This window comes from Solanum tuberosum, unplaced genomic scaffold, assembly GCF_000226075.1.
Source record: "Solanum tuberosum cultivar DM 1-3 516 R44 unplaced genomic scaffold, SolTub_3.0 scf00512, whole genome shotgun sequence".
Lineage (NCBI taxonomy): Eukaryota > Viridiplantae > Streptophyta > Magnoliopsida > Solanales > Solanaceae > Solanum > Solanum tuberosum.
This window is the reverse complement of record NW_006239475.1, coordinates 1-26493: the sequence shown is the minus strand read 5'-3', so window position 1 is coordinate 26493 and position 26493 is coordinate 1. Positions and strand designations below refer to the sequence as shown.

General features: G+C 31.4%; 2 protein-coding genes and 1 non-coding gene across 6 annotated transcripts in view; 2 read left to right on the top strand and 1 right to left on the bottom strand.

Moving 5' to 3' along the window:
* The window catches only part of LOC102578626 (E3 ubiquitin-protein ligase RGLG2), a 41227-nt gene extending 25776 nt beyond the window's left edge, over window positions 1-15451 (bottom strand). The window contains exons 1-12 of one of the 4 annotated variants that reach the window (XM_006365396.2): window positions 15100-15450; window positions 14828-15048; window positions 13168-13252; window positions 12719-12859; window positions 12460-12573; window positions 12231-12328; window positions 12011-12090; window positions 11557-11662; window positions 11344-11471; window positions 10651-10777; window positions 10048-10104; window positions 9523-9803 (exon numbers count right to left, since the gene is read on the bottom strand). In XM_006365396.2, coding sequence (XP_006365458.1) covers window positions 9720-9803; window positions 10048-10104; window positions 10651-10777; window positions 11344-11471; window positions 11557-11662; window positions 12011-12090; window positions 12231-12328; window positions 12460-12573; window positions 12719-12859; window positions 13168-13252; window positions 14828-15048; window positions 15100-15262 — 1404 coding nt within the window. In that variant the 5' untranslated portion in view covers window positions 15263-15450 and the 3' untranslated portion in view covers window positions 9523-9719. Of the gene's footprint in view, window positions 1-9522; window positions 9804-10047; window positions 10105-10650; window positions 10778-11343; window positions 11472-11556; window positions 11663-12010; window positions 12091-12230; window positions 12329-12459; window positions 12574-12718; window positions 12860-13167; window positions 13253-14827 lie in introns of those variants that run through there. The other 3 variants (XM_015304467.1, XM_015304468.1, XM_015304469.1) reach the window with 3 other exon arrangements.
* On the top strand, window positions 3706-5605 carry LOC102578299 (organic cation/carnitine transporter 3-like). Its single transcript, XM_015304461.1, has 3 exons — window positions 3706-3750; window positions 4425-4472; window positions 4921-5605. The coding sequence occupies exons 1-3, from the start codon at window positions 3706-3708 to the stop codon at window positions 5572-5574; spliced, it is 747 nt and encodes a 248-aa protein (XP_015159947.1). The 3' UTR covers window positions 5575-5605.
* Window positions 6142-6213, top strand: TRNAK-UUU (transfer RNA lysine (anticodon UUU)). The gene has a single exon. It is a non-coding gene; the product is annotated as a tRNA-Lys (tRNA).
* Window positions 15452-26493: the final 11042 nt, after the last annotated feature.

Genomic DNA, 26493 nt, shown 5'->3' with positions numbered 1-26493 from the left:
CAATCAAGACATTTTAAAATAATAATTTTCTTAATTCAAACTTCGATTAAGGTAAATTTAATTTTTGATTTTTAAAAATACTATTACACAACATATCAAATTAATTCAATATGATTCGATAATTTTAAATTTTTATTTTGATATTTTGCAGTATGCATGAAACATTGGCAACCATAGTTGGTTCAACTTTGATTTATTTATAGAGAATTATGACTTCTACTTTAAAAAAAAAACAAAAAAATATATCATATTAACACCTTACAATCTTATATGTGTAGAAATATATGTTAAAAAGAAATTACAAGCAACTTTTTTGTTAATCAATAATTTTGGTATTTGTTTCAATATCAAAAATCTGTAGTCAAAATTTAAACATCTACACATTTAATTTTGTACTAACATTAGGTTGTATGATATAATACTATAATTTTTTTATGTAACTACACATTTCGGTATATTTATAAATACCTAATACTAAAAAAACTTAAAATGCATATATATATATATATATCATAATAGTGCAATCACAGTATTAAAATTTCTTACTTGATACCTAATGTATCATGTGCACCATAATATTGTGCGTTAACTCATTTAATTGGGCTACAAATGATAGATTATATCACTTTGCCAAACCCAAAATTTCATCTTATTCTAAAGGTCTAGTTCGGTGCTACATGTCAGCTGGTGTGGTATGCCAAATCAAATAAAAGAGAAAATAAGATCATGTCACTTATCAAAATGACATAGGATTAAATTCGATGACAATGAAAATATACAACCGCAATTGACATGTTTCAATAATTAAATATCACCATGTCATTTGAACCTGATAATTTTTCATCTTATAATTATAAATAGGAGGTCAAAATTAAGAAAGTCATTAGAATTTCAAAAACTAAACTCATGGATCAAAATTACAAATTTCCTATAAGTTGCAAGCATTCAAACATTTGTGTACATATTATAAATATTTGAAAATAAAGGACAAGGATAAATTAAATATCAAAACATTCAAGATCAAATTCACTTGTTTGTGGGAAAACTTGTTTAAGGCGGTCATCAAAGTACTTATGAGAAATCAAATTCAAATCAAAATATATATCAAAATCCAACATAAATTCAAGATCAAACTAAAAATGCTTGGATTGATTTTGAAAATGAAGAACTAGAAGATTTATACAAATTGTAACTCATAATATTTTTATGTCTTAATTATTATTTCTTTCTACACAAATTTTATTGTTTGTAGCCATAAATTATGGGTAATATAATAAATATAAAGTGTGAAAATAAAATGAAACCAACACATTTCCCTGCATGACTACTAAGTGTCTTTATATTATGATAAATACTTAATTTTCTACCCAACTTTTTTTTTTATATTTATAATTCCCTTTGTTTTAATTTATTTTCCATACTCCTTTTTTAGTTTATATTTTTAAATGATTTCTCTTCCCTTATTTTGGTAACACTTTAATTCTAATTTTTCACATGACATATTTAAAATTAGAAGATTAAAAACTATTTTTTACACATTCCGTATATTTTTAGTTTAAGATTACACGATTCAAAAATCGTATTTACTTTCTTAAATTTTATGTCAAGTCAAAATCAAATAAATTAAATTACTTTCTTAAATTTTATGTCAAATAAAAATCAGATAAAGGTATTTACCAAAATCAAATGAAGAAATTAAAAGAGAGTATTCATTTCCAAATTTGTAGGAAAAACACACACGTAATTCTCTCATTTCCTTTTCCTTCTCCCACAAAACCTCTCTTTTAGTTATTAGCCAATCAAACTCCTTATCTCCCCACGTAATACTTCTCTCCCATTATCTTTATTTTTATTTTTATTTTTATTGAATTTTCAGTGTTTTATCATGAGATGCATACTCCTTAAATAATTTGAAAATATGCAACTCTCTTTTACTTTCTGCTATACCTCACTTGAATTTTCAGTGGGTTTCTTAAATTTATTTTAATTTATGAACTTTGTCTCCCTTCACTCAAGTGTATTTAAAAAAAATATAGTATGATAATTTAAACGAGTTACTTGTGTTTAGCCTATGAATTTGTTTAGCGTTAGAAATTTTTAGAAACTTTAAAAAAAATATGATTCTTGATTTTTTTTTGTTTGCAGACAAAGCTCAAGGTCTATATCCTTAGGAAAGAAGAATTGGCAATTTTACTGTGGAATTTGAGTGAGTATCTTTTCTATTTATTTCTCATTCTAATAGCAACTTTACAATTAAATTTTTATAATATATCATGTTTAAATCAAAATAGCAGTGAGTACACATTAAAATTATATTTTTTTCCTTTTCACACAGGTACATTGAAAAATTGAATGAAGAGTAAAGTTATTAGATAAGTTGGCTACATTAGCATATAAGGAGTAACAATTTTATTTTCTTATTGACGACTAACATTATGTACTTCCATTAGGATCATATAAGAATCTTTTATTGAGATTATTTCAATATTATTTTAATTCTAAAATATATATGATCATGAGAGACACTTTTTGTTATTATGTTAAATGTTTTATTTTATTGTGTTGAGTTTATATTATTATATGATATCTGCTAAGTTTAAAAAATAAATTTAATATTTGTCATGATGTTAATTTAATAAATTTTCATGTTACATATTATGACTTTAGACTTTTCCTAGTAAACTTGAATTTTCAGTGGGTTTCTTAAATTTATTTTAATTTGTGAACTTTGTCTCCCTTCACTCTAGTGTATTTTTTAAAATGATAGTATGATAATTTAAACGAGTTACTTGTGTTTAGCCTATGAATTTGTTCAGCGTTAGAAATTTTTAGAAACTTTTAAAAAAATATGATTCATGATTTTTTTTTGTTTGCAGACAAAGCTCAAGGTCTATATCCTTAGAAAAGAAGGATTGGCAATTTTAAGAATTTGAGTGAGTATCTTTTCTATTTATTTCTCATTCTAATATCAACTTTACAATTAAAATTTTATAATATATCATGTTTAAATCAAAATAGCAGTGAGTACACATTAAAATTATATCTTTTTCCTTTTCACACAGGTACATTGAAAAATTGAATGAAGAGTAAAGTTATTAGATAAGTTTGCTACATTAGCATATAAGGAGTAACATTTTTATTTATTTATTGACGACTAACATTATGTACTTCCGTTAGGATCATATAAGAATCTTTAATGAGATTATTTCAATATTATTTTAATTCTAAAATATATATGATCATGAGAGACACTTTTTGTTACTATGTTAAATGTTTTATTTTATTGTGTTGAGTTTATATTATTATATGATATCTGCTAAATTTAAAAAATAAATTTAATATTTGTCATGATGTTAATTTAATAAATTTTCATGTTACATATTATGACTTAAACTTTTCCTAGTAAATTTTTTATATTGATGAATTAATTAATCTTCTAAAATATGAGAAAATTTGTCACCATTTATAAATTATCCTTAATTAATCTTCAAAAATATGAGAAAAGTTGTCACCATTTATAAATTATCAAATTAACGAGAAACTAGTGAATTATTACCATTTACAAATTTGAACATCATCAAATGTTTGTTGTTTTTAATGCTATGATAATGGATGAATTTTATGATTATTTGAGATATTTTTATTATTTATTTTTCAATTTTATGTATTCTAATTTAAAAAATAATATCAATACGAAATAATTAAATGTCATCGAATGTTTGTGAGCATCAAAAGATTATTTCATCAAAGGTAACTTTTAGCAACAACTAAATCAAACTTTTCAAGACAAATATTTCTCTCACAAATAAATTATTTCGTCATAAGTCGACTACATTTTGTGACAAAATATATTGTCACTAATCATGATAATTTATAGTGACAATTATATCTTGTCAGTAAAAACTATATTTTTCGTGACACGGTGATAAATTTAACTACGAAATTGTTAACCTTTTTATAATGATAATTTTATCCCTAATTTATATATTTTAGGACGAAATAATTTTTGTATATAAAAAACAGTCATTAGTGACAAAATTACATTTGTTCAACTACGAAATAATATAACTTTAGAGACAATTGATGTTGTCACTGACTGAACTACATAAATAGTGACGATGTAATTTTGTCAGTGAAGATAACCTTTTTAGTGACAAAATCATACTATTAACTACAAAAAATTTACACTTTTTATGACAAATAAATTCGTCACAAATATCGACACATTTGGGGACGATTTTTCTTTTTGTAGTTAATATAACTTTTTAGTGACGATGCACTAAATTGTCTTTGTAAACTTTTAGTGACGCACATTTAGTGACGACTGACTGACGAAATATTTTTTGTCACACAAGATCTTTGGTGACGAAATATGATTTATAAGTGACGAAATCATTTGTCTTTGATAGTCAAATTTGTTGTAGTGCTTCTTTGGCTCCTTTTTTGAATTTGAAGATCAAGAACATGATAATGTAAGTTATTACTCCCTCGATCTGTTTCAGTTTGTTTGTTTTACTTTCCTTTTTATGTCCTTTTAAAAAAGAATGTCGCTTTTTACGTCCAATATTCTATCTTAATTAACTATTACCAAATGTTTGTGTCGCTTTTTATAAAAGAATGTCGCTTTTTACGTCCAATATTCTATCTTAATTAACTATTACCAAATGTTTGTTGAAACACACATCATGAACTATCAGTTGTTCCATTTTCCTACTTGAAATATCATTGTCGTTCTGGTATAGAAAAAGAGAACAACTAATAGTTAAAGTGTGTTTCGATAAATAATTGGTAAGATTTCAAACCCCTCTCTATTTTCTTTTTTTGTGCTTAAACTATATATTTGAGCAAAGTTAACTATATCGTCATTGTATGAAACTTTTACATGTTGTAGCAAGTAACTTATCTTATTTTCTGACACAGAACTCGAACGAGTCATCAACAATCAATCTCTACTCAGCTATCAAGATGTTGATCAAAAAAAATTGGGCTTTCAGACGACTTATATCGGTTATGTTGGTTGGTTTTGGTATAGGAATGGTATATTATGGGATGCCATTAGGTGTTGGAAATTTACCTTTTAATCTATACCTAAGTGTTACACTTAATGCACTATCAGAATTGCCAGCATCAATAGTAACATTTTTCCTAATTGGAAAATCAACTAGGAAAAAATCACTATTAGTATTTGCTATGTTAAGTGGAATATGTAGCATAGGTTGTGTAATAGTACAAAATGATGATTTTAAAGTGTTACAAATGGGGTTTGAACTTTTTTCATTTTTTAGTGCATGTACTTGTTTTAATGTTTTGTTAATTTACACTGTGGAATTGTTTCCAACATGTGTTAGAAATTCAGCAGTGTCAATGGTGAGACAAGCATTGGTACTTGGTGGTGCAATTAGTCCAATGTTAGTAGCTTTTGGGAGGAAAAATAGATGGTTTTCTTATGGAGTTTTTGGGATTTGTATAGCAATTTGTGGATTGTTTGTGTTGTGTTTGCCAGAAACTAAAGGAAGGACATTGAGTGATACTATGGATGAAGAGGAGTACAAGGAAAGTGTATTTGTTTGCTAATCAATGTTGTAAAAGTATGTATTTTTAGTCGAGGGTCTATCAGATTAAGTCTTTCTATCTCACAAAGGTCTATGTACATCTCATTCACCCCAGACTCCACTTATGGAATTATATTGAGTTTGTTCTTGTTAATTGTTGACATTTTTCAATAAAATTTTGAATCGAGTGTCTATCAGATTCAGTTTTTATGTCCCACAAAGGTAGATGTTAAGTCTGCGTACACCTGACTCAGAAATTTTTATTTTATCATTAATGAAATATATTTAAGATCGATCATAAGTTTTAAGTATACCTTGAATATCAATGTCAATCTTGCTTTCGTTCATAACTCCATGCTTAAGTTAAACATAATCACATGCTTAAGTTAAACATAATCAAGAAAATATAATTTTTATTCAAAAAAAATAAGGCAAATTAATTTTGTACAATTAAATGGAATATGCAATCAAACTACAAGTATGGAAAATATTTAGATCTCAATACAACTTGATTTATGTAATTATCTTATCTAAACTTGTTAATGATATTACTATATAATTATAATTAAGAGTTATTGTAATCGACAAAGCCGTCTTAGCTCAGTGGTAGAGCGCGTGGCTTTTAACCACGTGGTCGTGGGTTCGATCCCCACAGACGGCGGCAGTTTTATTTTTACCGTTTAATGTTAGTTTCTTAAATTAATAAAACCATATCGAAGCAAATATAAAACATATATCAATTTTGTCATCGTTAATTCGGTTTTTTGATTTTTAAATAACTTAGTAGAATTTCTCTCTGATGAAAACTCGTCAACTTATCTTTTTACTATGGTGAATATAACTTTCTTGGATTATGAAAAACAAAAAAGTTAACATATTTTAGCATATATATAGAAGAGTGAAGACGATCAGGACGACCAAGGGTAAATTAGTAATTATGTTATTATGCAAGGGCATTGCTGCTTGCCAACCAAGGGGTAAATTAGGTATTATAAAAAATAATCGTTGTAATTGACTTGTACCAGCTGCTATCATGATTATTTTATTACTCTAGGACAGAACACCCAACACATATATATGTATTTATTTATTCGTCCTTTCTCAAAATGTACTACTACTCTGACTTATGGACCCCAGCTGGTACTTAATTACTACGCGCCATGTGCTTTTTTACTCTTTTTTTTATCTGTTTTTTTACAAAGTGTGGTCCTTACTTAGATGTTTACTACACGCGCTCTTTATGCAACTTTTTAAATAGAGTCATCCAATAAAGTGGGGTCCATTAAAATTTTATTTGACAAGTTCTTCCTTATTTTGGTCTCTCACATTTTCTAACACCTTTAGCCTTTTAAGTGTTTTTGTACTTAAAATATTACTCTTAATATTATCCCTCCACTCTATTTTATATTTTAATTTGACTCAGAGTTTAAGAAAAAAAAAATTAAATTTATGATCTAAAACAAGTGATAAATATTTATGTAGCTATAAATAATTTTATTAAGATTAAAATAAATATTTTAAAGTTAAATTGTATCATTCTATTTTTTATATATTCTTTGTATTAAATTTATTTCTCTAATATTATTCTTTCTGTTGATTATAAATTTAAAAAATTGTATAAATAATACTAGAAATAATAATTAACAATATAGATATTTAAAAGCTATGTAAAAGAAAATTTGATTGACTCTTGACACTCTATTGGTGCTACAAAAGAAATGACTTAGATGACAAACATATATTATTCGAAATTGACGTAAAAAGTACTATAAATCACAATAATTAACAATTTAAAAAAAATACATATAAAAAAATCACTTGACTCCAAAAAATCTATCAATGCCACATAAATTGAGACATGAGAAGTAACATATATTATTTGAAAATTATGTTAAGAAGATACTATAAATTACAAAAATTAACAATTTAATATGTTTAAAAAACAGAAAAAGGTTAATTTTTGAAATCCTATATATGCCACATAAATTTAAACAAAGAAAGTAATAAAACAAGTATAAATTGCAATAATTAACAACTTAAAATATTTTTAAAATCATATAAAAATTTCGATAACTTCTCAAGTTACATGATATAACATAAATTAAGACACAAAAATTAACATATATTGGGCCCCGTGTAACAAAATATTGACTCTTGAAAAATGTACTGCTTGTTCATTACTAATGTTTAAAAATAGTATTAAAAAATTATCGACACTTCAAAATTCTATTAATGTCACATAAATTAGGATAGAAGAAATAACATTTATTATTTAAAGTTTATATAAAAAGTACTATAATTATTGTAATTATTGAATTCAAATATTGAAAAATCATATAAAAAATTAGATTAACTCTCTAAATTCTATTGTGCCACATAAATTAAGATAAAAGAAGAAACATATGTTATTTATAAAAATGATATTAAAAGCACAATAGTACTATAAGTCAACAATAATTAACAACTTAATTTAAAATAAATAAATATATACAACAATTAGCTGCCTCTTCAAATTTCATTTGCATCACATTAATTGACCATTAATTCTGCATTTTTTTCCTTTTAGTTTTGTCTTACATTTTTTTTTAGCTTGTTATATATTTGAAAATTATAGTAATAATACTTTAAATCACAATAATTAATAAGTTAAAATATTTAAAATTAATATTAAAAAATCATTTGACTTCCAAAATTCTATGTGTGACACATAACATGGGTTAGAGGAAATGACATATATTATTTGACAATGACGTAAAAAGTATATAAATCACAATAATTAATAACTTCGAAATTTAAAAGACATAAACAAAATTGGCTAACTTTCGAAATTATATCAATACCACATAAATTGGGACATAAGAAGTAAAAAAATTATTTAAAAATTACGTAAAAGGTACTACAAATTACAATAATTAACAATTTAAAATATTTAAAAGACATAAAAATGATTAATCTTTGAAATTATATCTATGCCGCATAAATTGGGAGAACGAAATAATATATATTACTTCAAAATCGCTTAAAAAATTATAAATCACAGTAATTAATAACTTAAAATATTTTTAAAAATCATATAAAATTTTGAATAACTTCTCAAGTTTCAACATGCCTGCTTGTAGCTAGGGGTAGTTTGGCAATTTAAAGTTTTCTTTTTTTAAAATTTGTCTTTTATTTGTTTTTGGAATAACACTTTTGAAGTACTACTGATGAAGTTATTCAGGCTAATATGTTTGTTGTTTCAGGTTTGGATGATGGATGATAGACACAAGTGATAAATGTATTCATTTTTCTAGGGGCAAAATGTAGACAAACACATTGTTTGTGCTCCTTTTATTTTGTGTGAATTTCAAAGTTAATTCTCACTTAGATGTATACAAATGGTGGTGACGGGGTTACTGGTTCTTACCTATGAAGTATGCTCATGAAGCTATGGTTGCAATAAATTTTATGGGAAGAGTTGGGCACGTGTAATTTTGAAGATTGTTGCCTTATGTTAAAAAGAATGCCTATGCTTTTATGTTCTTTGTGATTTTAGACATTTATTTTAGCAAACAAACAAGGAACTAAAAGTCAAGTCCTGACCGAATGACAATACCATTGCTGGTGCAAAATATTAGTATTACTTGGCCTAAAATGTTGGGCCCGTGCTTAGCACGGGCAACACTCATCTAGTTTTATCATATAAGATTGGAGGGTGGTTATCCACACGGATGACCCGAGATCGATCCCCCCTCAATGCCTTTTGAGTCGAGCTTGTCGCATAGATCTTGCCTAGTGCGGTTTACATTCCCTGTGTGGTTTGCAAACTATTACACAGTGGAGAGTTTACCCAATGCGCACAAAGTGCTCACCCGAAGGGCAGAAGTTGTAGCGGCTATGGGTTATCCTAGGGTTCCAAAAAAAAAAAAAAAAAGATAGTAGAGTTTTAACTAATATATACTAACAATGAACAAAAAGTTATACACTATCATACCACCAAATAGACATCTATAGATAATATTCCAACAAACGTAGAATTTATGATTTTGAAATTAAGGTAAGTTGCCTGCTACAATAGTAAGAGTGACGTGATAATGTAAAAATTCTTTACATTATCGACATATACAAAAGTTAAATTCGAGAAATATATACATATATTTACATACACCGTTCATTGAGGTTGCAATTTCAAGTGTATAACCGGATACGACTAGTTATTCGTCGACGGCAAATGGGACAATCTGATACTTTTGGACCACATTCTCTGCAGGTCTGCATTCAATTGATCATCAAATTCATTAAAACCATATAAGTAGCGAGTTGAATTCTCATATGGTCACTTGACTAAAAATTATTATCTCAAAAAGTTACTTTGTTTGTCGAAGAAATATGGAATCAAGACGAAATGTTACTTTATGAGATAATAATTGTTAGTTGAGTGACATATACGAGAAATCGATGGAGGAGAGAAATGAAAATCATCCTATAAATTGAATAGTAGAGGAAAGGAACTCACCATGTGTCCACAACCAAAAGCCATATCCTTAGTACCAATTAGACAAACTGGGCAAGCCTTCATTGTGAACAAAGAAAAAAAAAGTGATCAATTGTCCAAACACTCAATTAGCAATAACATACTAGTGTAATCTCACAAGTGAGGTTTGGGAAGGGAAGTCTATACGCGGACCTTACCCCTACCTTGAAAGGTAGAGAGGTTGTTTCCGATAGACACTCGACTCAAAGAGAAGCATTTCAAAGCAGTTCGACAAAAAGAAAATAACGGAAGTGAAGAAGCCATGACAAAATATTAAAGAAAGCATGACAAATTAGTCTTGAAAGGAACAATAAATACAAAATAAGACAAGAGGAAACAATAAATAGTAACAGAACTCTAATAACAAGAAACTACCAGATAAGCGAGGCAATACTTAACTACCTACTACCCTAATCCGTGTCTAAGGTCTCCATCACTCAATTACCTCACAAAAAGAGAAATGACATGTTCAACATGAGAAGCACCAAAGGCAGTATAAAAATCTCAACGTTCTTATTATTAAGTGGAAACATGAATCGAAATTTCGCGTATAATTTCAAAACCAAGAAATATACAAGGTCTTACTTGATTCTGTTCATTTTGCGGCGATCCTGAAAAACTGCTTTGATGTCGAGTTGGGATTGCCATACGGCGACTGTAAGGAATTGGTGGTGGCCTTGGAACTACCTTCTTCGCCTTACCTGTCCTTTTTCTATACAAGAAAATTACAAAATGAGTAACAAGTACAATGAAGACAGTTATAGAGTGTAAGGATTAATTTCAAGAGCATTAGTGATATTGCATCCAAGTTTGTTTTCTCACACATCCACCAGGACATTTATATTTGCTTTACTTGAGTCGAGGGTCTAATGGAAACAGTCTCTCTACCTTCACAAGGTAGGGGTAAGGTTTGCATATATCCTATCCTCCCCAGACCCCACAAGTAACGGAAACAGTACTTGCTACTGTCACTTAGTAAGTACTCTGTGTTTTTTCTTTTTTACTTTTTAGTGTTCTGTGATTGTTAATTTTATTTTTTATTATACATAATGAGGGGGAGAGAGAGGTACCGAACCATCAGGAATAAGTGAAAGTTCAGGTAACCAACTAAGGTAACCAACTAACTGGCATACCACAATTTCCTGTGTTTAATGGTTTAAGAATCACATTTTTAGGACTTAAACTAAGAAGACGAAAAAAGTCTACTTCATAATATAAGGCATTTTGTTGAATAACATGTATAAACTGATGTGAGATGGCTAGTAATGTGTTCCATACCCAAGCAGACCAAGTTCTCTAGCAGCTTTATATTGGATAGGGATCTCCATGAGTGCAGCAAGAGCAAATGCAGCTTCTTTTTCCGAATCACTTGTATTTTTTTTCATGATAGCAGTAAAATTCACAAACTGCACATGAAAAAAGGATTGTAAGAAATAATGTCTGTTTCTACTGACGATTCTATATGTAACTTAAAAGATACTAGAATTATACCTGAAAATTATCAAACTCACGAGCAGGTATGCGGTCATCAAATTTTTGCATGTCTTCCCAAGGTCCGTCACCAACTCCAACAAGAACAATAGAGAGAGGATACATGCTGGGAACAAATGCTAGATGTTTGAATTTTTTATTTTTTTTTGTAAATAATTCTTTTAGAAAGTGAATTATCAGAAAACATTTTAAGACAGTGTCCACAAAATCAATGTTCTTGGAAGATATCTCTTTGCCAAGATCAAATATATTACGTTGCTCCAGAACATGCAATAACAAATATTTTCCAGCACGTCATTGGTTTATTGTTACTGCTTCACAACACATTGTTCCACGGTAACCTTATATTTCATATAGCTGAAGGTTTCGACACCCCAAGGTAACCTGACTTATCTGCATTGAGTGGTTTGAAAATGAATTACAGCAACAAGAAAATACATCTATGCCATTATACCTTGCAGTAACGATAGATTTAATCGTGTTTTCTTCTTGTTGGCTGAGTTCCGAATCACTGGTATTGACACTCCTGGTAACCTATAGGACAAGAGGAAGTGTCAACACTTTACAGCGAGAAGTGTATGACTATCGTTAACAAGGTTCCACGTATGTGCGCGTGCATGCAGGTGAGTTTTATTTGATTAAGGGAGGAGGTAGAGATAGAAGCATTTAAGAACCTGGCCATCAGCAATGATAACCAAAACATGGTATTGTCCACCAGTTCTCTCTACTATATCTACTGCAGCATCTACTACTGGCCCGTAAGATGTTGGCCCTTGAACATAAAAGGACATACTCAGGACAATCACATTGACGTGGTTTAGACAAGAGGTTGCTACGTTTAAAGGAAAAGGTGAAATGAAGGAAGTGATTTGCATAACTTTGCAAATTAGAACAGAAGGATACCAGATAATTGCAGATTTGGAACTATTTTCTTGTAGCAAGCTAGGACTTCTTCAAAGCCATGGCAAGGAGAGTGATCACTATGAAAGCTAAACACGTCTTGATCATGCGTCGTCGCTACAACCCAAAAATGAAAAAAAAAAAGGAGTTTGATGGCAAAACAAAAAGCCAACAGAAGATCAAAAAGACAAACATGATAGTGAATGCCAAAACAGCAGAGTAAGTATAGTCTACACACAGAAATTTTAGGAATGGAACGTACCATCACCGAACCCAAAACAAGGAATTAAATTATCTTCATCAAATGGAGACAATGTCTTTCCAATGATAGATATGGCTTTCTCATATGGATTGACTGAGTTGCCTATAGCATGCAAGCTCTTGTTGTTGAACGAAACTTTACCTTCAGAAAGAAAACAAATAATTTTACCTTCAGAGTAAACAATCCAAAGAACATCTAATCACACACAAAAAATGTTGAAAACAGTACAGTGGAACAAGTGAATTAGCAAAACTAAGACGAAAGTTGGATAAATCAATTTTCATTCTATTTGTTCTCAGGTATTCGACTTGGCACAAGCTGTTTGCTATTGCCACAAACATCAGGAAAAGCTAAATTTTAATGGTCACAGTACATTCACAACTACCATATGCTACTGCCACCTGAGGATTTATACTCAACTGACAAAGAAATTCAACTACTCAACTAACCTGTCCATTCGTTACTTTTCGTGAAATCAATCCCAATAATCAAATTTGATGACTCCAACCCTGATTCTCTCAGAGCTAAAGTGACCTGAAAGTGAAGTGGTGATTCAGAAATATTAGATTTACAGCAAGCAACAATATATTAATAAACGGGCACTTATACCTAACAGTAAACAGGTGCAGTATAATAGATAACTAGATGAAACGTTGTTGTCCTTCCCCGGATTTAGTCCTTTTGACATTTTCTGAATTTGACACTGAATATACAGAAGCCTAGTGTTGCCATGAGCTCAATTTTCATTCTACTACAGCATTTTGTAAAACGATCTTTAGATTGCAGCCTCCCGAAAAAGGAAGTACACATAAATTCTATGTGAGATCTCCTAATACCTCTACTCTTGCTCTTTCTACCTGTCTAAATAATTAGAACCAGAACGGATGTTTAATTTCATCCTTGACCACAATTTTTACCCTTGACTAATCGCTTCAACTATCGTAGTTTACATCTAGCAATACACTGCATACAAAACTCTATACACTATAGGTTTATAAAGATATAATCATGTGCATGGTACATAAGCATTTTTTCCATCAAGCTTTTTAACTTGTATTAATAGAGATAGAGTGTCTTAAAAACTACCAAATATGAGTTTAAAAAGAAGTTGCCAACTTATTGCTCCCTCTTTTATTCCATATTTTTAGTTTGATAAAAAAAAAAATACTCCATTTGTTTCAATTTGTTTGTCTGGTTTTGATTCAGCATGAAGTTTAAGAAACTTTTGAATGTTGTGGTCTTCAACTAAGGACACGTGGGTTGTACCAAAATGTCTATTAATCTTGTGGTCTTAAACATATCGCGTGGAAAATTGAAATTATAGAGTTCCCAAAAAAGGAAAAGAGACGTTCTTTTTTTAAACGGACTTAAAAAGAAACAAATTGAAACGGAGGGAATAATCTTGTGCTCTTAAACATGTCATGTGAAAAGTTGAATTTGATTAGTCATCAAAAAAAGGAAGAGACATTATTTTTAAACGGATTAAAAAGGAAAGTAATACAAATAATGTATTACTGGAGGAGAACTATTAGGTAAATCTGAAGACAAATATACTATGTATCGATGGAAAATAGCAAGTACCCATAAAATTAGTCGAGCTGCACAAAAGCTAGCCTAAATACTACAGCTATTTTAAAAATATATTTTTGTAAAGAGATAAGGCACAAGTACTTAGAGTATGACTAAAATTCCAGACACACATTTTAACTAAACTAAGGTCCTATTGACTTCTCGAACACTTTTTTTTTTGTAATTTTGTACACCTTTTGACTTACGTGACACACTTCATGTCTCCACGTAGTTGAGACGCGTGGGAGATGTTTGGACAAAAAAATGGATTCGGATAATAGCACCTTAATTTAGTTTAAGTGTCTCTGAAATTTCCAATCATTATAACATTATCCCTCTTGTAAACTTAAAAATGTTCATTTTACCTAAATAACATGCTCTAATTCTAGAGATAAAAGACGTTTTAAGATGCGCCCAAAATATTATTTATGTTTTCAAACTCAATAGTCAAATACAAAGCTCATTTCGATGTACAAAACATTAGTATCTACTTTAACGACTCGATTCGCATGGCATAAATGAAAGAGTTCGAGCAAAAACCTGATCAACTGATTTGAAATTATCCGGAATATAGTAATACTTGTTCTTCTTATCCTTCATCATCTTTTCCGTTTCCTTTTTACTGCAATTACTCGAATCCTTCTTCGAATTCACAGAAACCGGTTCCTTTTCACTGCAATTACTCGAATCCTTCTTCGAATTCACAGAAACCGGTTCCTTTTCACTGCAATTACTCGAATCCTTCTTCGAATTCACAGAACCCGGTTCCTTTTCACTGCAATTACTCCAATCCTTCTTCGAACTCACAGAACCCGAACCGGAAGACAAATTCTTCACCGGAATTGACCTAAAATTCTCATTAATTGAAGATTGAAAAGAAGAAATCTCCCGACTCCTCGTTCCTCGAGAAGAACTGCAATCACTACTACTTCGACTACTCTTTTTATGAAGTGTAGATCTGAAAATGTTACCCATTTTAGTTCATTTGAGTGAATTTGGGGACCGTTGAAGGAGAAAAGGAAGGAATTTGATTCTTAGTGCAAAGTGGAAGGCATTGGATTGGATTGGTGGAGCTAAAAGGTACCGTACGCCATTAATAAATGTTTTCAGTATTGTTGAAAGGTAAAGTGATTCCTCCACCAACAGTTTCCACGAAACTACACACTGTTTTAAGGAGTCGTTTGGTAGGATGTATTAATTAAAATAATCCTTGGATTAAAATTTAGTCCACCCAATACAATGTTTGGTTGCACAATTCAACTCAAACATACCTAATACATGGATAACTTAATACACCATATGTGGTCTTATCTAATACCAAGGATACCTAGGGATTACTAATACCATGTTTAGTAAGCCTTGGATAAGGCAACGAAATGACTGAACTGCCCCTCAATTTCTTTATACACTCTTCCCAATTTGTAAAGAAACCCACGATGTTCTGCTTTTGGCGCCTTTCCTTTTTCTTTGGCGGGATTTTTTCTTCTTTGGCGATGGAGAAGGTGCAGCAGCTTAGGGTTAATACTGAACAACATCTTCACTATTAGCCAGCTCCAACTATTTGATTTTCTAACAAGGTTTGAACTTTCTTCTTTTCTTCTTTTCGTTTGTTCTTGTTCCCAAAATGGTTCTAAATAAGTGTATTGAGATGTGCTTGATAATTAAATTAGTATTTTGTGGGTTGAAACGTTTTATGTTTAAAATTTATGGATTTCTGCTCATTTTATGTGTATTGATTTTGTTTATGTCATAATACTATATATAAATGGAAGAACATGAAAATATGTCATAATATTATATATAAAATAAAAAAATCAAATTATAATTCAAGGGTATAAGTGGAAATAAGCTTCTTGTAGAGTTTTAAATCACACACAAAATTAGGTGAGAAATAATGAACCAAACACTTGATAAAAAATAATCCCTGCATTACTAATCCCTGCATTGCTAATCCCTGCATTATCAATCTTTCTACCAAATGACCCCTTAATGTCTACTGATGCTTACCTTTATATTTACTCTGAGTAGAGCGTAAACTGAAACAAGATGCACGCAAGCATGCATATCTTGTCTGTTACTGATTCACTTTTCTAATTTTTTATTATCCATTTTGCTGAAGCATATTCTATTTTTCTCCCTTCTCAAGGAATGGGCAGGTCAAGGACGATTTATTAGGGTGATGCCAAACACTCCCTCTGCTGTTGGTGAAGCCGCCACTGGTAAATGATAAATAAATACTGATATTTGAAGCTTGTTACAGTTTTACTTGATTTGTTCCGTCAAATATAATATTCCTGGGTGAAGCCCTCTCCCTATACCTAGAAGCTCTAGTTTATCTAAGGACCGACTTCGGGCATAGATATAACAAATGCTTGTTGAGTTGTTGTTTATGTGACATTGATTTGGCTATGGGTAAGAATCCTATGGAGGTGAATAAGTCTCCCATTGCAGATACATGCATTTTTTTGGTAGAATCTGCACTAGCACACACCCATGTCATGCATACCCCATTCTACACGGAATGATTTTTGTAACATGATTTGTTGTTGAGAAATTGTTTGGAGCCTTGAAGATTAGTAAACAATTGAGATGTAAGAAAACTGAATTCAGATGCAATAATCTATTCTTACAATATCCATATCCAGATTTTGGGTCAAATTCTGTTCCATAAGTATTGAAGTAATTTTGTCTTCTTTGGAAGTGGTAAATAAAAGAGGCCTCCTGATTTTATCATTGTTAGAGGTATTTCAAGACGGGATTGACAAAATTTAAACAATTATATATTCCATGAAATTTTACCTGCGTTCTTCCAGATCCTACTTCAAACTGCATAAAAAAATTGAGTTGTCAGAATAAGGTATTATGGTACATGAACACTTTCACATGTTGAACTCACCATCTTACCTAGTATGACCTAGTTGACTTAAGCTTATAAATGAAGACACAATGCTTTAGTGGATTATTATGCTTCAGCTGATTGGAGTCGAGAAAAAGGATAGTTGGAGTGTGCTAATCAGGTCTGCTATGGAGAAGATATTACCTCCAAGTCACTTAGCTCTTTTTTTATTCAAATATCTTGAAAATGATAAGGTTTAATTTATACGTACTATGACTATAAGACGAGATGTCTAAAAATTGTCTCTTATTTTGGATGTACTCTCGTGTTTTTATTATGTGTAACACAATTTCACGCGGATAACTAAGCGCCAGTGTGTGTACACCTGTACTTCTATGTGGATGTTTGTTGTATTCTTTTGTGTATTAGTGTGTACATGTATAGGTATGCTAGTGTAAATTTGGTGTTAATTTACACTAGTAGTAGGCAACCTTTCTTTCTTGCCTTTCTTCCAGCTTTTTCCAGATAAAGGTCTAATAGAGTTGCGCTTTCTTAGTACATTGCCTTTCATTACCAATCTGTCGTTTTACAGCACGAAGTTACCTGATGTTCGCTACTACTAATATCTGTTTATATATGCTTATTATACAATGCATTTATAGCATACACTGAGCATCTATAAGAGCACATGTATCCCTGTGAATTGCATTGTGTTTGTGCTTTCTGTAAATGGAAACTTGTGTATGAATGTGACATGAATTGCACACAGCTGTAGTACTGACTACTGAGGAAATTTTAAATATTTGTGACATGAATTCTCTCGTGGTCAATCTTTTACCTTGAAATTTTCTCTGGTGTAAGTTACCGAGACACTAGCAATTTTAATTTTTCTGGTTGATTCTAATATAACTGTCTGAATTGTTATCAGTTATTGCTATTTATGTGTCCTAATTAAGTGTCTTCATATAGTCATCACTTTGGGGGAAAAGGCAACAACAGAAGATGGAGAATTTCCTATTGATCTTGATGGCGATGAAGAAGCCGGTTCTAGTCATAGACCTAATATGACTACGGGAGAAGCTGAAAATGCTACTGGAGCTACTGCATTTCCTGAAGCATCTCAAAATGAAAATGCTGGCTCATTTGAACCAGAAGAAGCTGAATCTCAACAAACCAATAAACAAGGTGAGTATACCAAAAGATCATCTAATGTCAATGAAAAGGAGAATTGCAAGAAAAGAAAAAAGATTTCGGAAAATGATTCTGAGACATTTCTTAAGGGTATGGTGGAGGTTATAAAAAATTTTACTGACAGTCAAGACAAACGAATGGGTGCTTTGATTGACAAGATTGGAAATCGCGACCAATCTGATCTTCGTGATCAAATTTATTCCATCATTGAATCTCCCATATTTGAGTTGTACTCCACAGAGCAACGCATCAAAGCAACAATGGTTCTTTGTGATGATGTCAAAAAGATGGAATTATTTATACGCATGGGTGAACTTGAGCGTCAAACTATGATGTTTATGATCATCAATGATAAACTTTAAAGTACCGTAGACTTCAAGATAAATGGAGAGTCCATTTTGCTATTTTTGCTTAACTGAAGACCTTCAAAGGTTTGATTGCAATGTTACTTTTTGATACCTCTGTTATGTCCTATATTGAAAATGGCTGGCGTAAGACGGACACGAGGATAATAGCTTTTGTGTAACTAGAATCTATGAAAAAACTTGAATGTGGTGTCACTTGTGATAAACTGAAATGATGTATGTAAATGTGCTTATTTGAATTGTTTTTGTCAATTGATGTACTTGATTCTCACTTATCCTTTTCTCTGTACATATTGAAATGTGAATGATTGGAGTTGAAGCATGGAAATATGTTAGTTTGGCCATGGACCATGTTATTTGCTTTCCCGCCTCCTTGTCCTTTTTAGCCTCCTTCTCTTTATATCATGTGTTAGTTCCATTATTTTGAATTAAATATAAAATTCGACATGCTAAAATGATGGTACCTGCAACCTTTTGATAATATCAGTAATTCAACTGATCTATGCGAGCCTGAGTTGTCTGCCTTCTGCATTTGCTCATTGCACTTATCTTGTATGGTTATTTAATTCCCAGACCCCTCTATGTTTTCATTGAAGTCCTGAAATTCCAACATGTATCATTCATAAATCAATGTAGCAGTATGTATGATGATGAGACAGGGACTCTTGCTCAAGCTTGTACTTTAAACTTAAATGAGGAGTTGGGGCAGGCTGATAACTTGATACAATCATCTCGGAAAAAATTGGCACTTAGACATGCAATCGAAAGGACTTTCTGAAATGCTCTATTGTTGGTCTTCAGTATGGAACACGTGCTAGTGATGTAGAACTGGCAGCCGCAAAGCAGTTGGCAGAGACATGGCCGAGTGGTAATGCAGAGGATAGCTGCCTTATAAAGGGATGCTGGATGGAAGAACCAAATACAAATGTCATTTTGCTTTTTTATAGGATACTTACAATTTGTTATGCTGCTGTTCTCCAGCAAAATGAGGAGACTCGAGGCCTTAATTATGAATCAGAGTCTCCACATGAAGTATCATTTCTTGTTGCAGCAAGAGAATTCAGTTGAGTTTTTCAAAAGAACTCAATCAAGTGTTTTTGCAAGAGAAAGATGCCCTTATTTTCAAAATCTAATTGAAAAGTAAGATCAAGTTTCAAACCTCCAAAATTTACTCCCAAGAATTGCATTTCATTTACTTCAAGGAATACAAAATTCTAATCTTTTGGACATCACCAACAAGAGGAAGCAAATGTCTGTTATTATTCAGCCTGTATAGTTGTCTGCATGAAGTAGGCAATATCATAAGAGGTGAATTTTCCTTGTTTGTGTTATTTGTTAAGTTTATTAATGTGGCCTATGACTACCTGTCTTGTTTAAATTTTAAAGTAAATGTTGTCTATTTGAATTATGCAGCGTTATCTATGATGGATTAGCAAAGAAAATGTCTGAAGTTTTATATATTTGTATTTCAGGTATTTTGCCTCAAGTTCGAACAAAAAATGGATGAGTTTCACCCATATAAAACTCCAAACACTGCATATATAAAAATATTTCATGGTGATAGGCTTGCAAATTTGTACAAATTACGATATAACTTAAAACGTTGTGCTTAAGGTGGCATCAAGAGAGCCAAGAAAATACTAACATGATAGAAGAGGAAGTGTCGTTGGAAAGTTGGGAGGGGTGAAGAAGTTTGTTGTTTCTGCAAGTTTGACATTTAGTTGGGAGGGGTGATGTATCACTTACATAATGTCAAAACCATCCAATACAATGGGACTATAACAATTCATTTCTCGAAATAGTCATATTTGAGAGGATAATGTGATGAGAAATATTGGCCAATGGAATGCACTAAAGCTCACCAATGGAATGAACATGGAAATATGTCATAATGTTATATATAAAATAAAAAAAATCACATAATAATTCAAGGGTATAATTGGAAATAAGCTTCTTGTAGAGTTTTAAACCACACACAAAATTAGGTGAGAAATAATGAACCAAACACTTGATAAAAAATAATCCCTGCATTACTAATCCCTGCATTGCTAATCCCTGCATTACCAATCCCTGCATTATCAATCTTTCTACCAAACGACCCCTAAGTGTGATAAATACTCGTGTTATATATGGAGGGAAATCGTCCAAAATAAATATTGGAATAGTCGTATTCTTGTAGTTCTAAATTTTTTTTATATCTATAATTATTTATTTACTAGGTTTTGACTACTGCATTTTTTTTTTTTGTCGTTTGTATTCTTTCTTTTAGGCTTTATATTGCCTCTCTTGTTAGTTGTTACGTTTTCGTTACTATTTTTTATTTGTACATATTAGAAATTCTTGTACAGAAACAACGTATTTACCTCCATGAGGGAGTGATAAGACATGCATACACTCTACCCTCTTCAAACTCTGCTTATAAGATTTCACTAGATATATTTTTGTTATTGTATTTGACGTGGAGATTGTTGTAATAATTGAGAAATTGAATAATTAGATAGTTGTACTACCTTTCTTACGCGATTACTTATTTTGGTGTTTCATTTATATATGACGATTAATATAAATCCATATTAAGTATTATTCTTATATTTATTTTTTATTTCCATTTTACTCATTTTGTCCCTATATACTTGTCCAATTTTTTCTAATTTGATGTGTCTTTTTACTTGTCCACTTTTGAATTATACTCCATATGTCCCTAATTACTTGTTCATTTTTCCTTTTTAGTTGTCCCTAATTACTTGTTCATTTGACAAATCAAGAAATAACATTTTTTACTCCCTCTGTCCCTAATCACTTGTCCATTTTTGAATTTGCACACTTATTAAGAAAATAATAATTGACATAGTGAGTTTACCATGTTACCCCTATTAATTATGAAGTGGATGAATTTAAAACTTAAGATTTTGTCACTCCCCAAGCCTACACCCTGGACGTGACTGGCACTCGAGAACCATTGCTGGCCCAAAGCGAACCCTTGGCCTGCCTTACTTACTCAGTGGAAGACTATATGCAATAAGAAAGGAATTCAAATGCTAAACAACTTAATTGTCTCAAACTGATAATGTTTTGAAAATAAACATTTAACTTAGCTAAAATGGCAACTCAAATCTGAACATAAGTCAATAACAAAATGATGACGAATGAACTAACATCTGACTGACTATCTATGAAGCCTCTAAAACAACTGAGATGGATGTCGAGACAGTCCCACGATATCCTAATGAACTATCTAATACTGAAAGAAAGGAGTCCTCCGGAATGCAATGAGGCTCACCAACTGACTCTGGAGTGCTCACTGGATCAACAATGCGCTGGATGCTGATCCTAGTTACATGCGTTTGCATCATAATACGATGCAGGTCAACTGGCATCAGTATATTGACTGTACGAGTATGCGAGTTGAAATGCTAAACACAACATAGGCTTGAAAAGAATCTGAAAGGAAATGAAGAACTTACCTGGCTCAACTCAACTCAACATAACTGAACTCATTTCAATATAAAGAAAAGTTGTTTAAAACATGATGTCAATTCTGTGTGTATGCAAAGATACAAATAACTCTGAGATGTATGTAAAAATACAAATAAACTGATGTATATAAAAATACAAAGTACTGCTGGGAGTTTCTCTAACCGACAACCATCACATAAGAGTTATTGTGATGATACAACAATCTCCATCATGCTGCTAGCGCATCCTATATCTTGCGAGGGGTATAGGACCTAAATTACTAAGTGGATCCACTAGTCTATGCGAAAAAGATTCATCTAAAAAGTATGATCCTTTTCTACCCATGATGGCTACTTGGTTTATGGAAACGTGAGTTATCTGAACTCAAGCTCGTTCCCATATCGGTGCTCAATACTACTCCCAAAATACGATACTAGCTCTTTATGTTTAAAACATATTTCTTTCTGTGATTTGAGATAATTGCTCAAACCTTAGCTCAAAGGCTATCTTGGAAATCAAAGTTTCCCCTCTTGCTTAATTATGAAAGTATTTACTCTTTTCTGAAAACTAGCTCAAAGGCTCTTTGGAAATCAAGGTTTTCCTTTCTTGTTTAAATGTGACAATATTTTTAACCCTTTGGGAATACATAGTCCCCATATACTTTTGAAGAAATGAACTTCAAGCTTTACTCTTTACTCTTTACTTAACTCAAAACTTAAGTCAAAGTTAAAACATTTGTAAAAGACTTTTAAAAAAAGAAACTTTATGAACTTCTCTTAACTTAACTCTTGACTTCTCTTGATTTGACTCCTAACTGATTCTTAAATTGAATTATGGATTCAAGGATCACGATTTGTGATAGGAAAGATCTCATGATGTTTAGGAATGAATTTAGATAGCTAAACATGAGAAAAAGACCAAAAATCAATATCTGAGAGTGGGCCCGCGACGCAGAGACATATTTAATTTTTAGTTTCAAAAATGACTTTTGAGGCAGAAGACTTCGTGACACGAAACGAAAATTCCCAAAACTGGGAACCAGCTCTGCGACGCGCCACTGATGTCAGATTTCGTCCGACGAAATCTTTTCTTCGTTTTTTGGCTCTAAATCGTCTAAACTTCGTGGGTTCTTTTACCCAACACTTAGAATCGATTAAATGTTCAAAGTACATCAGATTCTACTCAAAATTGAACCTAAAACCACAAATTAGGATCAAACAACTCCTCAACGAATTCAACGAAACAAGAATCTAATGAAACTTCAACAAACTCATTCAAGAACTCAATTTCTAAGCTTTCAAGAACTTAAATTCGCTGAAATAAATCATGATTGGCGCGTGGGCGAATTAACCCAACGCTATGTGATCTCACATAACTTGTAGGGATCACCCCCGACGAAATCCACAAGCCAAACTCGATGATCTTGACGAATCTTGAACGTTCTTCTCATTTCTCCTCTTCTTTTCTCTTATCTCAAAACCCTAACTCTTTTTTCAAAAGCATAAATTGAACTTTCAAAAATCCGGATTTGGAGTTTCCTTAATCCAACAGCCAAACTTTCAAAGAGGATAACTTACTCATACGAACTCGGAATCGTGCAAACTTGGCGGTGTTGGAAAGATCATTCCAAGAGCTTTTCAACCATATCTGGAAGTACACCTAACTCATCTTGAGCTAGGAGTTATGGCCGTTTGAGTTGACCAAAAACTCACTTTTCCTAACCTAAACAAATTTCCAGATTTTCAATTCTTTCCAAAAATGACTATTTCCAATTCTTAGCTTCTTCCTAGCTATTTCAAATTGCGAGATGTTACAATTTTCAAGAAGTTCTACCTTTTCAAAGTAATTGATTGAGGATATAATAGGTAAAAAAAATTGTTATTTCTTGATTTGTCAAATGAACAAGTAATTAGGGACAACTAAAAAGGAAAAGTGGACAAGTAATTAGGGACAGAGGGAGTATAATTTATTTATATCGAGGTAATGACTTTGAGAGAATGTAGTGAGTAAATATGTTTAGGACTCTATCAATTAATAAGAGTAAAATGGTAAACTCACTGTATCAATAATTATTTTCTTAATAGGTGTGTCAAGTCAAAATTTGATAAGAAAAAAGGGACTGAGGAAGTATTATTTTTATTTTCTTGTTATTGAATATCTTGAAGTCATCCAAACATTTAAACCTTGTGCATTATACAAAATCTATTATTGTCGACTTCTAAAAAATCAAATTTACTTTTTGATATTTTTTCAAATTTCAAGTATTGTAATAAGTCAACATTGTGTCAATATCATTATATCAATTTATTAAATTCAACACAACACTATTTCGATGTCATATACTTCATCGGTCCAACAATACTTGTCCACTATCAATTTTGCACATTTTTTAAGAAACAAAGAGTAATAAATATAATGTCTTGAAAAAATGTAATAAAGAAATGACTATAATTAATGATAAGGGTAAATTAGGAACTAAGTATAAAATTATCAATTAATTTCATAAAATAGATAAGTATTGTTGGACATTCCAAAATAGCATGATGCACAACTATTGTTGATCGGAGAAAGTAACAAATTCTCAAATTCATAAGTCAGGTTTTATCATCTCATTCTCTCTAGACCTCTCTCGTAAGATTATGTCGATTATATTATTGTTATTTAATTTTATATATGTTAATTTATGTGATATTTTAAAATAAATATTTTGAAATTATATTACCCGTTCCCCTCAATATTTCAAACCTAGCAAAAGGCCGGCCACCAACGAACAGAGGCACCAAAAAATGGGGAGCGGCAAAGAGAAGAAGAAGCAGCAGCACCACCAAAAGAAGAAGCGATTTCCCTTGCAACCCAAAAAAGTAGTGAATAACAAAAGGAAGAAGGAAAAAGTGAAGAAGACGAGAAGCAGCAGCAACAATGGCGAATCTATTGAAAATGCGAAATCCAAAATTAAAGTAAAAGACACCAAGTTAAACGATATTGTTCGTTTTCCTACAGCAGCGCAGCAGCTGGAGTTTTTTCATGAACAGTATCAATCAGCTAATAGGATTCAGCTTTCTTCACTCGAACTCGATTCCTTTACAGGTTTTTTCCATCTCCGAAGAAGCAAGTTATGTATAAGTTATTCAATGTTTGATATTTAGATAGGAAACAAGTTATTATTATGTTTGATTTGTAATTTAGAAATCCGCGTAACTAATATAGCCATAGAGTTGTGAGAGAATTCATGTATAATCTTATGCAGAGTAGAGTGATGAAATAACTAATACATGAACTGGTAATGTCTGCCCCAAGTTCTATGAGTATTAGAGGTGAAGTCAGGATTTTTAGTTTATGAGTTCGGAAGCAAAGATTTTATCTTTTTTGTTTACTTGGTGCTGGATAGATTATTTATGCTATCAGATGAATTTCTTTTACATAAATACAATGTTTGAGCCTTTGAGTAATGATAAAGTTATCTCAGTGTGACCTATAGCTCACATGTTTGAGCTAGGGTGAAGATAGGCAGGGCCAAGGGGTTCATCCGAATCCTTTTGGTGGAAAATTACACACAAAATTATTTTTATGTATAAATATAGCAGATGTTTATGCCCTTTTGACTTCCACGTGTTTTCATTTTTTCATATTTTGAAACTCCATAGTGAAAATTCTGGCTCTGCCACTGGACTTCGAGCCGTGGAAGCAAGCACTAAGGCTTGCATTAGGTTAGTATGTCTACTTCACATCGCATGAGATGTGGCTCTTTCTCTGAACCTTGCCAACAATAGATGCTTTTTGAGCCAAAACTACGTAGCTAAAATGGTGGTTCCGCACTACTCATAAGTTGATGGAGTTGGGTTTTTCGTTATTATGATTATTTCAATAGCTACTAGGTTGTTGGAGGAAATTATGTATATATGTTGCACAAGTTAAAAATTTTGTATAGGAGATTGATCAAATTTTAGAGGTTTAAGTTGGTGAATAAATTTTTTATGGAAGTTTGAATTTTAAAGTAAATGTTGGTTGTACTTGTTTGGAGTGAGCTTAGATTTCTGTCACATTGGAATGTAGTAATGGCTTGCTGACTACTGAAGTAGTTGGTCATATTGGCGTTTTGGGTAAAACTTGGTTATTGGTGAATATAATAGTAGTGATAGCAGCGGAATCAGAGCAGAGGCAAAAGATCTAGGTGATTTCGTGCCATTTACCCCAATAGGTAGTGATGTTCCATGGTACCTGTACTGTGGCGTGGGAATATGTAAGTACCTGTAAAATCGTCTACGTTTGGACTACCATTACTCTCGATGGAAAGAAGTCATCTCAAAAGATTTAGAACATATCAGAATCCGTATAAGTGATCCAATTAGAAGACTCGT